We start from the raw sequence: 16,962 nt of genomic DNA, 5'->3' as shown, positions 1-16,962 counted from the left end.
GGACCAGTAGTGCCGAATCATTCATTAATGCCCACAAACTAACAAGCTTTGCAAACTAAAAGAGATTATCAGAAAGTTTTATGGGGTTTGTACATGTTTTCGACCATCGTTTGTGAAAAATACTAATGAAATTCGTAATTTTCCACTTATCACGCTTTAGTGCCGGAACCGGAAGTCGGATCTGGATATAATGTTCTAGAAATTTTTGAGAAAATTTATGACACTGCATTTGAATTTTAGTTTGTGAAAATCGGTAGAACTGTTCCAGAGAAAATTGAATGCACACTTTTTCTATAATTTTCACATATTACTCTGTAACTCCGGAACCGAAAGTCAGATCCAAATAAAATTCAATAGCAGGCTAAAGGACCATAAGACCTTTTATTTGGATCTTAGTTTGTAAAAATCGGTTCAGCCATCTGTGAGTGAGTGCATATTTTTCCCTTTTTTGTGCATATCATCCTATATCTCCGATACCGGAAGTCGGATCGGGATGAAATTCAATAGCAGGCTATTAGACCATGAGACCTTTCATTTGAATCCTGAAAATCGGTTCAGCCATCTCCGAGAAAAGTGAGTGCATATTTTTGTTACATACACACACACACACATACACACACAGAGAGAGAGAGAGAGAGAGAGAGAGAGAGATTTGCTCAGTTCGTCGAGCTGAATCGAATGGTATATAACACTCAACCAAGCCATAATAATGTTTCATCAGCTTAGCTTTACCTGAGGCAAGACAGAAAACAGAAAAAATTAAATGTGTAGCATTGCGGCAATGTTAACTTGCGAGAAAATACACCTTAGAGGCAGAGCTAACCTTTCTAGTAAAATTGTTCCTTTGAATCGCTTTACGAAGAAACCCCATTTTGTTTCCTATTGTTCATCTCGTAAAGACGTTTGAGAATCATTGTATCTCATTGCCGTTTGTGTATCTGTAATAACTGAGATTTGATAGCACCACCGGCGAACGACTTTCAAAGTTAAAAACGATATAACTAAACTAACTTTCAACACAAACGGTATATTGCTTTGCTCGTTTTGGGGCTTGTAATATTGTTAACAAAAATAACCCTGCTCATGACTATGGTTATTTTTAGAAGTTCGATAGTTTTTTTCCAATATTGAAAAAAAAATCTTGCTTAACAATTATACTTTTGAATCTTGAGTAAAAATTACTTATGTGTAGCTTGTTTTATACATACACTATAAGAAAACACCCCTATGAGAATCGAAATAGAGCAACTGGAGTTAAAACAAAGACTTTGTCTCTATTATATATATTCAGAGAATTTTTTTTTGAGTTTATTGTTAGTGAGTATTGAAAATGGGACAAATTCCTTAATACTAGCCAGTAAACTCTTTTAGAATGCAGGTCTTAACCTTAAGCTCATAACCAAGCACACTAATCGAGACTGAACCGAATCGAATTGCGATTCAAAACATATTTTATTATACTATTGAATGAGGTTGAATTTTATCCGGATCCGACTTCCAGGGTGATGAAAGTTAAACATGTTTCTGATGGCATGGAGAAAGAATTTTGCAGTTGCGTTTAGTACAACTCGAGATATTCACGATTAAGTTCTACCCATTCTTTCACATACCGAAGTTTGAAAGGGAACCGAAAAGTAATACGTATTCACGTCAAGTACGAAATTTTCAAAACAGATAGTAAAACTATTTGAACTCGTAGGCTCTGTCATTTGATGGCTGTAAAACTCACTGCAATTGCGACGATCTCCGGATTCTATTTCCGGAAATAGTTATTCGAAATGTTTAATATGGAACTTGCATCGATATCTCGATAAATGTTAATGAGAAAGGCACCATTATACCACTAGGTGGATTAAAACAGGTCCTTACATTTATTTTGTAATCGGAATGGAATTCGTACGAAATTCATGTGTTTTACATATAGTGATAGTGTATATGTTTTGCACATGATGTCAATTTTCATGAGTGTATTGAACTGTTAATGATGAACCTGAGTCTTTTTTTTAGATTTTTATAAAGAACCTTGTCTTGCATGTTTACTACACACTAAGAAAAGTTTACATCTTTATAGATGCACATAAATGGAGCGTCACGATTCACTTACATTTACGATTCAAAACATGTAAAGATAAGTCATATCAGTGACTTCACAGTTAAATGTAGCTTAAGCTTACATCGATATAGACGCGAAGTTTATTTTTACATGTTAGTAGATGTAATATTGTGCCATCACCGAAGAAATTATGGCATGTTTGAGTTTACGTCAAACGTAAATTTCATTTTTTCTAAGAGTGTATATAAAAACAAACATTGCACAGCTGTTAGTCCTCGAAACTGATAATTGCACTTATTTGTGTCATGTTTTCGATGATCTACACAGCAAAAATTTATGAAATTTACAGGAGACGCAAATCCACACATGACTCAATTAATAAAAACGTGATTCGTAGAATGGTTGAATTTTACAAAAATAATTTAAATGTGTTTGAAGCATATAACGCCTTTCAATCAGACGGGTAAATTAACGTGTTTCAGCACGTAAAAATATGTCAGGATGCTTTAAATATGTCACATCTACTGTAAAAATGAGTCATTTTGGACGCTCGTATATGTCGATCTCAGAAGACCTAAATTTACACGATTTTTTCTAGGTGTGTACATTTTTATTACATCAATAAACTCATACGCTAATTGCAAAAAAGAGTATGTTAACTCATCGTGTATTTTCTATAATTTCTAGCAAAATTTTATCCGTAAAAATTTGGAATAGGGCATACACTCGAAGGCTCGCCAGAAAAAAAAATCAAAGCTTCTACTATGCCCTCTAAATGTCTTATTCAAAAACACATATTTATCATTTGATTGCAAATTATCTTTGTATTAGAAAGGAAAGTTGTAGGAAATCGGATAAACTGTTTTCAATGCATTCGAACGGTTGTCCAAAACGTCCAAAACGAATCAAACTTAATTTTCTTAAAGATGGCTCAACCGATCATGACAGGTCCTAAAGTCTAATAGCCTATTATTGAATTTCAATTCAGAGCGATGAAGCAAAAAAATGGGATTTTCTACTAAACTTGGCACAAAACGCCCGTACAAACCATCTACAAGATTCAATGAAATGTTTAATATTTATGAGAAAATGAGTAATAAGAGTAAGATATCATCACACCACTAGGTGGATTAAAACAGATTTTTTTTGTATCGTCGCTCCTAAACGACATGTTGAAGAAACAAACACTTTTACAGATTTACAGAGAATATCAGTAGATTTCAATTCTGATATTGCACATCCGCTCCAAACTAAACTTTAAAAGTTCGATCTGAATTTAGTGTTCTAGAACATTAGACATCCGTTTCAAAGAGCACATCGCAGAAATTCTGACAATTACATAAAAATTTTAAGACAAATTTCAACCCTTTCAATCGGAATCCGAATTCCGAATCGGAGCAAGTTGATTTCACCACCATTTCTATTACTTACTCACTAATAAGACCTGTAAACTAGAATAATTTACTGACTAATTTTAAGAAGCTCTGCTTCTTATCTTCACTTATAGAAACATACTTAAGAAGTTGAAGTTTCATTTTCTGTAATTCCGGAACCGAAATTCGGATCCGGAATAAATTCATAAATTGTCTATGGGACCATAACACCGTTGAATTTGTACCGATCAGTAAAGTAATCTCGAAGAAAAATGAGTGCCCTGAGATATCCTTATTGTCCTGTGAATCAATTAATCGACTGCGAAATCTGTTGAAACAAATGGCCAAGCTTCGCATCATAATGTAGATTCTAACTTTGAGTTTTGGCTTTAACTAGTTAAGTTTTGTAATCCGAGAAAAAACATCACTCAATGTAATTGTGGAAGTTATTGATATCGGGGAGTGTGATTGAAAATACAGACAATAACAGACTCACCTGTGGTAGCCAGTGGCCACAGCTTCCGACAAACACCCGAGTCATACCACCAGTTCAATCGATTCGTGGCTTCCAGTGAGTTGAGTGTGGAGCTTTCGATGAGGTCCTTTTCGAGAAATTTCCTATCAATTAAAGTAGAGAAATAGGGAACTGTCACTTGTCAAAGAATACCATCATCACCAACCGAAATTCCTCCGAGTATTTTGTCAGATCCGGTAGCGTAAAAGTGTAGTCAGGTGTGTCAATGAAGTTTAGATTCTTTTCGTTCTGTTCGTGGCAATGAGTGTGAAAGTCCATCTCAAACTCCTGCCGTGCCCGTGATACCAGATTCACATTTTCCGTTGCACGAGAGATGCCGCGTTCCAGTTTCTTGCCTATATAGAATGGGTGAGTATCGGAAAATAGATTAAAATTTGTTATTGAAATGTATGTGCGAAATGGGAGAAAAATTCTACAATATTAAAGACTGAAGGTAAATAATAGCAGTAAATATCAAGACCGAATGTTAACTTTTTTCTGTGCAAAACATATAGATGGTTTCAGGTGAAATGAAAACTACTCTACTAATAGATGCGACACAGCCATACGACAGAGCATTCACACATGAACACCAGCTAAAAGTACGGGAACACGTACAGTCAAAAATGTCAATCGAGTCGGTTTTGGTGAGCGTTGGCTTGAGCAGGCTTAGTGTTCCATTTCGACTCTGGCCCATACCAACGGCAGGATGGCAGTGACGGTTCGAGGATGATCCGTAATCGCCCCCACTGCTGCTGCTACTATTCGTACTGGATCGTGGTCCTGCCGGCGGATGGTGAAGACTTGCACTGCCATTGTTGGTATGAGGTTGATTGCTATATGATGAACAGCTAGCGAATGGAGATGATGACAAATGATGTTGCAACTGCTGCTGTTGTTGTTGTTGTTTATGGTGATGTTGCTGTTGTAAAAGCACTGCCGTTGCTGCAGTAGCCGTTAGTGGTGGAAGTGGTGACGATGTACTAGTATGCGCTTTCATTAATATCTCATTGTCCGTTTGTTTGCTGTTGAAATACTCGGTCGTCGATGTGTCTGCCAGCAGAAAGGCCAAAAATTAGATTTATTTTTCAAACATGTCCGTCCGATTTTGATTTTAAGCATTCAAAGTTTGGTACAACAAGTCACCGAACAGTGAGGGAATGAAACGAGAAAAGATGAGAATGGAACATTAGACAAAAGTTTATCTAAAAGAATGCAGGTTGAATTAGCTATAAGTAATTGTGCTAGACTAGAATGATTCAAATAATTGATCAGGGTTTCATTTTAGTATCGTTTGGCTCTTAAGAAATAAAAATGTTATAGACGAAGTTCGTGCCAAATGTTGGCATGTACGTTTTGGTACTAGGTGGTGATCTGACTGGCTAGAGCTGGCATGGGTCAATTTAGACAGGGTTTTGTACTATTGAAACATCTTAATGTAATACATGCTTAAGTAGGAAAAAGACGTGTTGGTAATGTCAGAGCCAAAACTGGATGACGTGAATACGAATAAAAAATACATACCTCGGCGAATGACCGTAAGGTTAAAGCCGAGGATAAATAAAGCAACATAATAATAATAATAAAAAATTACATAATTTTCTACACCATGAAAAAATTTCCGAAGCGAATTGGAACGAATTCGTATTCATTATTATTGGAATTGGAGCAAATTCCTATTTATTCTTTATTAGAAATATATTTATGTAGAATTTTACCACAAATTTGGAATAATCGCATTTTTCATAATATTGTAAGTAAAATTATGGCGACGACCGACGTAAAAAAATGAAACCAAATATTTTCAAATTATAACGCAAAAGGTTATTATTTTACGTATTTTCAGGGGTACCTTTCGGGAAGTGTTGAAACAAATTTGGAAAATAGTTTTGCACGACACGCTTTGTGGGATGATTCGTTCAGTTCATGTGTTTAGTACATTGACCGCCTTATTTTGGTTCAATTTTGAGTTGTTGTTGGATTTCTCATACTACTGAAAATTTTACTATACATTGTTGAACATATGCCTTGAAAACAACAAGAGATATCCACGATTAAGTTCTACCCATACTTGTACACGATACATTTTGAAAGGCGCGTCATTATAAGGTGAGTCGTTATTTCGAATCGATTGGTAGTTAGATTATATAAATCCATCTGCAGATCACTGATCTATAAGCTTTCAGAAATATGGCAGAAAATCCATCGCAGAATGTCGCTTACTACCTCCAAACCGTCGTCGTGGGTACGAGAAAGGTAAACGCGCGTCATGTATCTCTTGGATACTCATTGATATCATACATTTTAGAATACATTAATTTTAACTTATTTGTGGTTATGTCATACAACTAAAAATATTATCATAAACAGAAATCAGATTTTTGCTTTTCTCATATAGAAAGTTTATGCAATTACTGTGAAAACCGACTTTTGAACCGAGGCCCGGAGGGCCGAGTGTCATATACCATTCGACTCAGTTAGTCGAGAATATGTGTGTGTGTCTATGTGCGCATGTGTGTATGTAACGATTTTTTGCACTAACTTTTCTCGGAGATTGTTTAACCGATTTTCACAAACATAGATTCAAATGAAAGGCCTTGTGGTCCCATATTAAATTCCTAAATATTATTTGGATCCAGCTTCCGGTTCCGGAATTATGGGGTAAAATGTGCAAAAAATTGTGAAAATAAGTGCACCAACTTTTTTCGGAGATGACTGAACCTATTTTCACAAACTTAGATTCAAATGAAAACTCTTTAGGTCCCATACTAAATTCCTGAACTTTATTTGGATCTGACTTCCGGTTCCCAAAGTTATGGGGCAAAATGTGCCAAAAAACGGAAATTTGTGTTCTAACTTTTCTCATGCGCCATCTATGATTCATTTCAAATGAAAGATCCTGTGGTCCCATATAGAATTCCTGAATTTCATCCGGATCCGGAAATATAGGGTAAAGTGTGTTAAAAATTTTATACCATCACTGAAAAGGGAGAAAACCCGTAAAAAATTCTAAATCGACCTCAAATCTCCTCCAATTGATAGTTTTTATCAGTTGACGGTCAAACAACCCGATTTCGGTTATTCTACATAATTCCCGAAAAAGCGTTGGAAATATCGCCCTTGTATAGGTTGACCCCCTCCCTAAATGTAGTAGTGTATATAGACCGTTCATAAACCACGTAGACCAAAACTAGGGTTCTATTTAACTCTCATCCCCCCTTGTAGACATTTGTAAACTTTTCAAATAAATTTAGTGTTTATACGACCAACTAGGGATTGATAAAAGGAACAACAAGCGGAAGAAATTTGAATTACATAGTCTAGGTGCGTCTCGGCTCCTTCAAATGGCGAAGTCTGAATTCTATTCGGTCGTCTTAGTAGAGTTGAAATCTGCTTAGATGTTTATTAGGTAGGAGATTAGAGCAGGACAAGCTCAGTACCAAATTTTTCTTGGAATTGTAACCGGCATAAAACCATCGTTCTTTTTTATTGTCGATGTCGGGAACGAACAACAGCTTATAATTCAATGGTAATCATTTAAAAAACTCCATATTTTCTCTAAGTAGCAAGCTGCCTAGAAATTGAAAGGAAAAAATTGTATACTATTTAAAATACATATCGTTTTATATAAATAAAATATCTCAATATGTCGTGTGACTGACACACAGATAGCGCTAGAATTGTCCATATGATGTTTATGAAGTACCAAAAACCATGTGTGAAATTTCATGTTCGATTAGTCAGCAAAAAGTGACAGCCATTGAGTGAAGCTTATTTTGTCATTTTCAGAACAATTGATTAAAAAACAATTTATCTGCTTCTTGATTGAAAACTACAAGGATCAGTCCCATGGTGTTGTTCGAGCCATTGATGTGGAACAAGGCAACCAAAATTTCTACTGTTTCGCTTTTGTCGTTGATTGGACATGGATCTCGTTCTCATAATTCGGAAGCGTAGCTAAGAGTGACATTTGTTTCTCGTCATTGTCGTCTATTTTGAGTGAATGAAAATGATCTATTAGCTCTGCGCTATAGCACTTACACATGCAATTTTAACTGGTTTTTCAATAAATCCAAGGAAACTTGCGAGCGGATAACAAAGCTGTACTGAGCTAAATGTCTTCGGAAATTTTAAAAATAATCACTAACTTTTGACAAAACCCTCCCACCCCCTCGTAGTCAAACTAGGACCCCCACCCCTCTCCATGGTGAGTCTACGTGGTTTATAAATGGTGCTTTATATTGTAGTGAAAAGAAAATAAATCTTTATTGAGAAATATGCGAACCATAACTGATTCAAATGATTAATAATTCATTTTACCGTTCCCTGTCCTTCACAAAGTAGTAGAACACAAACCAACCCATTTGCGTTCCCGTCACAATGATCTATCTGTATCATTCCAGATCTCGCCTTTGAAACTAATCTGCACATTATAATATATCTGACATAAATGTTCCAAAAACCAACTCAATCGAACAGAACAATTACGGTTATTTTACTTGCTACCTACCATTATAATCGATGAGTGCCTTCTTCAGATCCCAATCCCACGAACTCAGGCAGCTTACGGCGTCTTGTGCATTGGCACCGGTGTGTGTAATAAATTCCGTCACCAGATGAGACGTTTCCATAGCAGCACCACCGACCAGCGCGGCGGAACAGCCACTAGTAGTTTGCGATCGTCGTGACCTTCTCCTAGCCTTTCTGCGGCAGTGAATGTTGTCCCAACATCCGCTACCTCCAGCACCGGAACAGCCACTTGCAATGGTTTCCGCGTAACGAGAGCGTTCCCAGCTAAAGAAAAAACAACTCCAATTCTTCCACGGATTTATGAGCTACAAGTCTACAGAAGTGTCTCAATGCTGTCAGGTTATTCGTTGGTTTTATTCGCCGACAATGTTTTGTTTTTTTTCCGTCATCATAGTTTCATCACAACCGATTCCACATCCTGAAGAAATCTGTTAGTAGGTACATCGAAAGACAAAAGAAATATTTTCATATGTGGTTGGTCGCAGCGAGAGATTGTGGGTGGAAACGTGGTTTTATTCAAAGCGAAACACGATTGATTTTGTTGTTGACGTTATTTTTTGGGTAGAATGATGCCGAAGATGATGATGTGCGATGATGACGACCAGAAACACCATTGCAAAGGTTTCGCGCATACCATGGGATGAAAGTGCATCGGTAGAATATATAGAAAAAAATGAAAAAATGAGGTGAATTAAAAATAGGTAAGTATTGCTTGGTATTGTTATTTTGATATAGTGCACAATTATAATTAGCACAAGTAGCGAAACCGATTTATTTGTTAGGTTGACTAGCAAAGCTTGAAATTTTCTATAGACGAATATCGTGTTCCAAGCATTGAGAAGTATTATATGGTGAATTCTTGTAGCCTGTTTTACGCTAGATGTGGGGAGTGAGTGGTGTCATCAGCTACTCATGTGTAAGTGGTTTAATATGCGGTTCCACTCTGGTTAATTACATTTGATCAATAAATAGATGTGTAAAGACCCGCTTCAATTTGCTTGTAGATATTTCCCCTCAGTTGTGGCAACAGAAAAATTCAATACAAAGGTCTAGCATGTCGATATAAACACGCATATTGTCGACGGGAGAGATGAAAAACGGATGCAGCGCAACCCTACTCAGTCGAATATCGAACCGAACAAGAGTCCGATGTTGTTGTTGTGACTAAAATATGACATTTATTCTTATATTTACACTGGTGAACATTGCACGCAATGTAATTGACTACAGCAATAAAAATAGGCACGCATCAACCGAATGCAAGAACGTAATAATCAAGGGTTGAGATTTCTGGAAAATGTTACGCAACAAGTGTGTGGAACAAAGCGGTTGTAATACGACACGTAAATGATCTTTCGGTATATTTTTATAACCAAGGGATCGCTAAATCTTCCGATTCAATGGAAAAATAAATGTAAGTTTGGAGCGAACAGCTTCTACTACTTCTAGTAATTGGAACGCAACTTTAGCTATTTGATTTGAAATTTCATCAGGACTGTATTTATCTAATGTTGGCTTATCAATTAGCTTCTGATACGAATTCAAGATTATAATATTAGGGGTATAAATAAGCTCATGCCGTTCTTTTCGAAATGAGGAACTTTATTAACACAACATCGTTTCAATATATGGTTCAATATTCAAAATATTTTCCATCGCTAGCCACTACTTTTTACCATCTTTTCAGCAATTCATGCATGCCTTTTTTGAAAAATTCGACGCATTTTTTTGAAAAATTGACCGCAATCACCGAATCTATTCATTTTTTGACTTCATCATAAATGGTGAAATGCTGGTCAGCCTGGTCAGGCTACATTGACCGGAACAAATAATAATCGTAAGGGGCAATGTGTGTTCTTCGCGACGCGTGGGGTAGGACTTCCCACCTAAGCGTTTCTAAGTATGTTTCTACCGGATGTGCAACATTTAGGCGAGATGTTGTCATGTTGCAAAATTCGTACAATATACAATACAATTTGTCGTGTCTATCGGTGTATGGTGGCCGTTTTTCGTGCAATCTTCGGCTGAAGCGCATCAATTTTCATCGGTAGACCTCCCCCGTGATCCTTTCTCTCGGTTACAGCAAAGCAACATACACCACACCCCGCTGATCCTACCATACTCAGAACATAGCCTTCAAACAATGAATATTCTGAATGAATGGCCGTCGATGATGATCCATGGCCGGGGTTTCTATAAGTTGCCAGACGTTCTGGATTATCGTAATGGACCCACTTTTCAACGCCTGTAACAATTCAATGCAAAAAGTTGTTCGTACGTGAAGAAACGGCGAACGACATCCCATGACTTTATTTCATTCCACACCCAATTGCCTTCCTTTCGGACAATTCCCATTGCTTTTAAACGTTGTCAAATGGCTGACAGAGTAACTGCGAATGATTTTACAAGTTCTACTTGTATTTGCGACGGGTATTGATAGAGCAACTTCTCCAATTCTTCATCTTCAAACTTAAGAGGCGTTCCGGGTCGTTCTTCGTTTTCCAAAACAATATTACCGACATCTTCTCTCAGGTGTAATATGCTCATCACACACTTCCATATAAATACGTTGACTTTCGAAGCCTCTTTTCTTCATATTGATATAATGAAGAAGAGATCTCCGCAAAAACACATTATTCGTCACAAAATTCGATATTTTCATAGTAAAAAAAGGCGGAATAGTAATGTCAGAGACATAACTGGATGTCTTGAATACGAATAAACTTGGCCCGCTTCCTTCACACTTCCTAATATCAGTTAGTTGATCGATTGTGTGAATTGTGCAAGCATTCCCCTTCTTCACTTCTACATTGATGTTTTGAGCAAATCTGGGCAAGCAAGCTGCGAACAAAACCAATATTATTTAATCGATATCATCATATAAAAATGTTCGGAAAGTAAAAGGAAAGACATACACGTCAAAATACTTCTTTATTCAATATCATACGACAAATTTCCTCTGCACACCCTAAAGTCAACAAAACTAGAGTGCCTATAACCAGAGTGACATCTCATCCGAAATGTTGGCAACAATTCGAAACATTTAATCCGAAATATTGACAGTTTTATTAGCTTTACAGTGTATTTGACAGGTCGATTTCTCGTTCGGCACAAAGCTGTCATTCCAAACGAACAGCTGTCGTCACTTTGTTTATAGGTACTCTGAACAAAACGCATTCAAACCAATACACAAAAAACCCAATTAAAAAAACCTTGATTCAATCCACCAAGTGATGTCAAGATGCCTTTATCATTTAACTCATTTTCTCATCAATATTACTAAGGCATTCATAAAAAAAAACTTTTCTTTGAATGTTGTGTTAAAACAAAAAAGTTTGTTTAGGCATACATGGAAGAATTAGCAGAACTTAATCGTGAATATCTCGACTGGTATTAACCTAAAATTTCTATTTTTATTTCCAATTACAGGATTCACATGCTCGACAGGACAACTATCAGAGGAGGGGGAGTTGTCATTGCCATTAAACGATCCATTCAGCACAGGCTTCTGTCAGCCTTTAAATTGCAACTAATAGAAGCAATCGAAATTGAGATTACAACAACGATGGGACCCATCATCATCATTGCAGCGTACTGCCCTAAACAAACCACAATTCTCGGAGGTGGATGCAGACACTTTCACAGAGGTGTACACGCCGGTGAGCACTCTGGTGTATGGTTTGCGTAGAAGAAGCGTGGACACGCAAAATCAGCAAAATAAAACAATTTATCGTAAAATTTTCGGTTTTCCTTGCAAATTTTTCATAGCAAGGCCAGATCTACTCTATATTAATTGAAGTTCACAGAAGTGTTCGCCAGTGGTCACTTGGGTGTATTTAGACGAGAGCGCGTGAGAACGATTCATGCGAAGAGAATGTGTTTCACTCGCGCCAGCTGCTTTAACCACAAGCACACACTCAAATGCTGTCTATTCGACACTGAGAAGAAGTGCGCTTTCCTCTTTGTGCGATGCTTCGTTTTTTTGCATCCTCGGTATGGACAAGAATCTGACGCCAGCGTGTATCACTCTGGTGAAATGCCATCCTCTGGGTGTGCATCATTGAAGCGTGATCTGGCTATGCTCACTCGACGACAGAACAAATTCATCGTTGCTGGGGACCTGAACGCACGGCATGAGCTGTGGTGAAACAAAAGACAGAATCGAAACGGATTCGTACTTGCCGAAGATTACGAAGCTGGACAGTACAACATCCTCGCTCCGGATCAACCAACGCGACTTTCCAGATCGGGAGTTCATTCCATTTTGGATATATTCATCAGCAACATCGCCGGTTGTCTTCAACGAGCTCTCTCCAGTAATATTGACGTTGGGATCAGTTTGTGTGTTCTCACAATTTAGGACTCAACATTGTTAGTCCACATGAAAGAGCCGTTGCTGATAGCGTAGCTGGAGGAAAGTAGAGTCACTGCAAATGAGCTGATGGCTATTGTGAAAAATTCCGAAAATATGAAGGCCCCCGGTTTCGACAACACATTCAACATTGGGCTGAAACATTTGAATATTCGCTTATTTATTTTCTTAGCTAAAATTTTTAGCAGATGCTGGGAGCTTGGATACTTCCCTTCAATGTAGAAATTAGCTAAAGTTATCCCAGTTTTGAAACCGGGGAAAGATCCTTCCTTTTCCTAGAGCTATGGGCCCACCAGCTTACTCTCTGCCCTATCCAAGCTGTTTGAAAAGTCAATACAAAGGCGAATTCCAACTTTCGCAGATGAACACGATGTATTAATGGAAGAACAGTTTGGGTTCAGGAAAGGAAGATCCACCATCCACCAACTCACAAGGGTTAACAACGTCATTCATCCAGCAAAACAAATCAGTGTCCAAAACGACTGCCATGGAAATATTGGATATTGAAAAAGCATTCGACAATGGCCTGGTGTTTAAACTGCATCGATATAATTTTCCGATGTATCTTAATAAAATTATCAAAAATTATCTTGCAGAGAGAGCATTCCAGGTTTCTCGGAATAATGCACTTTCAGAAAGATTTACTATTCCTGCTGGTGTACCCCAAGGAAGTATCCTAAGTCCAATCCTATACAACATTTTTACATCAGACATCCCACCTCTTCCGGGTGGTGGTGTTCTGTCACAATTTGCTGATGATACTACCATTATTTACAAAAAAAAGCAAAGCCTTGGTATTACATTCCTGTAGTGGAATTTGACCTTCTGTTTCAACAGACTCCGCAGCCAATTAAAAGTGTACAGAACCATTGCATGGCTGGTGCTACGATTCTACTGGCACTACGAATTTTTCCAGATCGGGGCTCGAACATACGACAACTGGTTTGTAAGACCAGTGCCCTATGCATTGAACCGTCAACCCGGGAAGGTTCAATGTATAGGACAAACAAAGGTCGTGTCAATAATGCTTTGAAGAATAAACTACAGACAGGTCTGAACGCTCTAACTGAATATTCTACAAGCTGGAAAATTGTGATCAATGCAGCAAAAACTCAGGTCATCTTGTTAGGAAATGGGAATAGGAATTATCGTAACAGTCTATATCACGGATGAAGCAAAACTACGTGTTTGACATGATAATAATAGCCTTACACACTTTCCAAATCACAAGATGAATAAAGCATCCCAAAAAGAAACAGGAAATAGCGATTTTAGGATGGTGCGTTATCCTAGATTACCCTTATATGAAGCGGCTCCCAGTGGACGCATCATGAATGCATTAGACAATGTGTTCAGCTGCATCCTCGTCTGCACCGACCAGTATACTATTAGACATTGATCTGTGTCAGTGTAATTCTCACGAGTAGGTAGTACTGATAGGTCTCTTCTCTTATTTGTACATTGTCTCGATGGGAAACAATCACGGGCTATCTTTGTTTTAACAATATCATTGACTTATTTACCAACTGTGTTGCGACACAATAGCGACAGTTTAGTATCCCTAGGTGAGAATCGCAAGACGACGATTGAATGCTTTTTTTATTCCAGTCGTACAATCTTCTTAGCAAGACAGAAGAGCGACAAATTTATTACTCTCGAGAGAATCTGATATAGTTCTGTGATAGTAAATTGCAATATTCAAAAAGATAGAAAAGAGTGACTACGAGTCTTGTGGTTCGGTTCTTTATTGAAACAAATAGCGTGTAGTAAATCAACGATGAAGACGTCGCCTGTTGGAAATTTATTTGATATAAAATCTTCAAAAATTGATACCGGTTCATCCGATGTGAGTTTGTGTAGTCATCAATTTACAAGACCTTTGATTCGATTGCAGAACAGAATGCTGCCGGTTCGGTACGTCAGCGAACGTTGTGTGTGTCTGAGTGTGAAGTTTACTGCAGTAGAGAGAACATCAGTGTGTTTCACATTCGATTTCAATTGGATTGAATGAAGTTTTACTGCACTGCCTGTGAACAAGAGGAACTTTGTTACTATTTTATAACCCTGTAATTCCGGAATCGGAAGCAGGATCCATAAGAAATTTAACAAAAAATTGATGCAATAGTGAGTTTGTGAAAAGCGGTTCAGGCATTTCGGAAAGAAGTGAGTGCATATTTTTGTCACATACACGCATGCATTTTGGGATCTTGCTGATTCAAATGGTATATGACGTTCTCGGAGCCTCGGTTCAAAAGTCGACTCAAGATTTTTAAGAATGGCAAATGTATTTAGTGCAGGCAGTTTCTTCTAATTCTTGTGACTCGAAAACTCTTAGTTCTTTATGAAAGCAGTAACAGAATTCTATATAGCAGAAGCTTAATCGGGCACTCTAAAAATAAAACACAAGTTTCTTCGACATAAAAAAAATCTGGAAAAAAATAAATTAAAAATAAAAACCCCTTCAATTTTGTTTGGAATTTCCCATACCCGATCAGATGTGATTATCAAAATTGTATCAAATTTTGATTTTATAAACAACACAAAACCCATCCGAATTTGATATAAATTCCCTATGGATAGTTGTTAAAATATCAAGATTTTACATCAAAAATTTGTATCGCCTGATGTGATTTTATCCAAGACTGATGTGATTATATCTAAGACTATTTTTATGTGAAATAATATTGTTATATCTCAATTGGTTTGCAATTGTGTACTGTAAGATTGCAGTTCATTTGCTTTTTTTTCTTTTTCTAATAATAATTTCGCTATAATATTTGAAAAACAAAATTTTTCATTCATAGTTTCATATATAAATAAATAACACCACTGATAAATCAAATTTTGGTATAATTTACACCTAATTATCTATGGAGTGCAAAACTGTACATCTTAATTATGTCTTTTTTTTGGTATAAATTTCAAAACGATTACAATTTCAATACAATTCAGATATGGTTCTCTGATCGAGTATAGACAGGTTATTACATGAGAAATCGACTAGCAAAATTTGTTCTTCAGTGACACAAAAAAAAATCGAGACAGTCGACGAACTTGAGTAATGTCGGTGTGTGTATGTGGCACTAGCTTTGCTCAGAGATGGCTGAGATAATATTTCTTAGAGATGGCTGATTTCAAATCATCGTTTAGAGCGACGATGCCAAAAACTTGAGAAAATATCCTAATTGGGCTCAAGAAAACTGTTCCAATTTGTAGGTATTGTTAGTTGCTGCTCAAACGAACCGACTTCGTCTATACTGTCGTTCTATGCATATTTGTCCCATATACTACGTAATATGCTTTATATATGGGGCAGTTATACTTGGAACGTACCGGAAATAGTGGAACTCACTTCATTTTCTCAGATAGCTTAACCGAACTGAGAACTATTGGAATTTGTACCAAACTTGTTCAATTTGTATACACTTAAAAAAAACAGGTAAAATTACGTATCGAGAGATATAGAAACTTCATTTCAATAGAATTTTATTAGATGAAAATGAAATTTATGGCCATTGATTGTTAGTATATCCATTCGACTTTTGTTGCCATACACAAATGAAGCTCCCAGAATTCATCGTCAATTGAATAACCGTACCTAGTCACTTGAAGTTTTGCTTGTTCAGTTTCAATTGCTAATTAGTCTACCTCCTTCATTATCTTCACTGTTGGTAGTGAGCAAGTTTAAAAAAATAAGTATGGACATCAACTCGATAACCTCAGGAGATTCGGCACATCATTCATTTGTCAATTTTTCCACATTCGCCTTTACTATGGATTCATAATATATCGACCGATTGATCAATTATAGAACAAAAAATGAACAAAAAACGCGAAAAACTATTTTGAAACTTACTTTCAAACCAATATATTCAAATAAGTTTACCGGGAAAAATCATTGATTTCTATTGTAATAGTTCAAAGTGTGACGTGCAACCCAACTGAAGATTTACTATCGGTTATCAAGAGTAAGATTATCAATCATATCAAATCATATCACAAAAGCAGTGTAGCAGATTGCTGTTTACATTATTGACATACTAAACTTAACGAATAAAAGCGAGAGATGATCCTTATTAATCATTCATTCATTATTGAGATAAAATTATTCTTAGAAGCT

At 36.8% G+C, this 16,962-nt stretch overlaps 1 protein-coding gene across 6 annotated transcripts in view; it reads right to left on the bottom strand.

Moving 5' to 3' along the window:
* The window catches only part of LOC131438801 (OTU domain-containing protein 7B-like), a 51,059-nt gene that overhangs the window by 10,199 nt on the left and 23,898 nt on the right, over positions 1 to 16,962 (bottom strand). For 4 of the 6 annotated variants that reach the window (XM_058609086.1, XM_058609089.1, XM_058609088.1 and 1 more), the window contains exons 2-5: positions 8,451 to 8,898; positions 4,559 to 4,993; positions 4,107 to 4,296; positions 3,923 to 4,044 (exon numbers count right to left, since the gene is read on the bottom strand). In XM_058609086.1, coding sequence (XP_058465069.1) covers positions 3,923 to 4,044; positions 4,107 to 4,296; positions 4,559 to 4,993; positions 8,451 to 8,571 — 868 coding nt within the window. In that variant the 5' untranslated portion in view covers positions 8,572 to 8,898. Of the gene's footprint in view, positions 1 to 3,922; positions 4,045 to 4,106; positions 4,297 to 4,558; positions 4,994 to 8,450; positions 8,899 to 14,140; positions 15,419 to 16,962 lie in introns of those variants that run through there. The other 2 variants (XM_058609091.1, XM_058609092.1) reach the window with 2 other exon arrangements.

This window comes from Malaya genurostris, chromosome 3, assembly GCF_030247185.1.
Source record: "Malaya genurostris strain Urasoe2022 chromosome 3, Malgen_1.1, whole genome shotgun sequence".
Lineage (NCBI taxonomy): Eukaryota > Metazoa > Arthropoda > Insecta > Diptera > Culicidae > Malaya > Malaya genurostris.
This window is presented reverse-complemented; position numbering and strand designations above follow the sequence as displayed.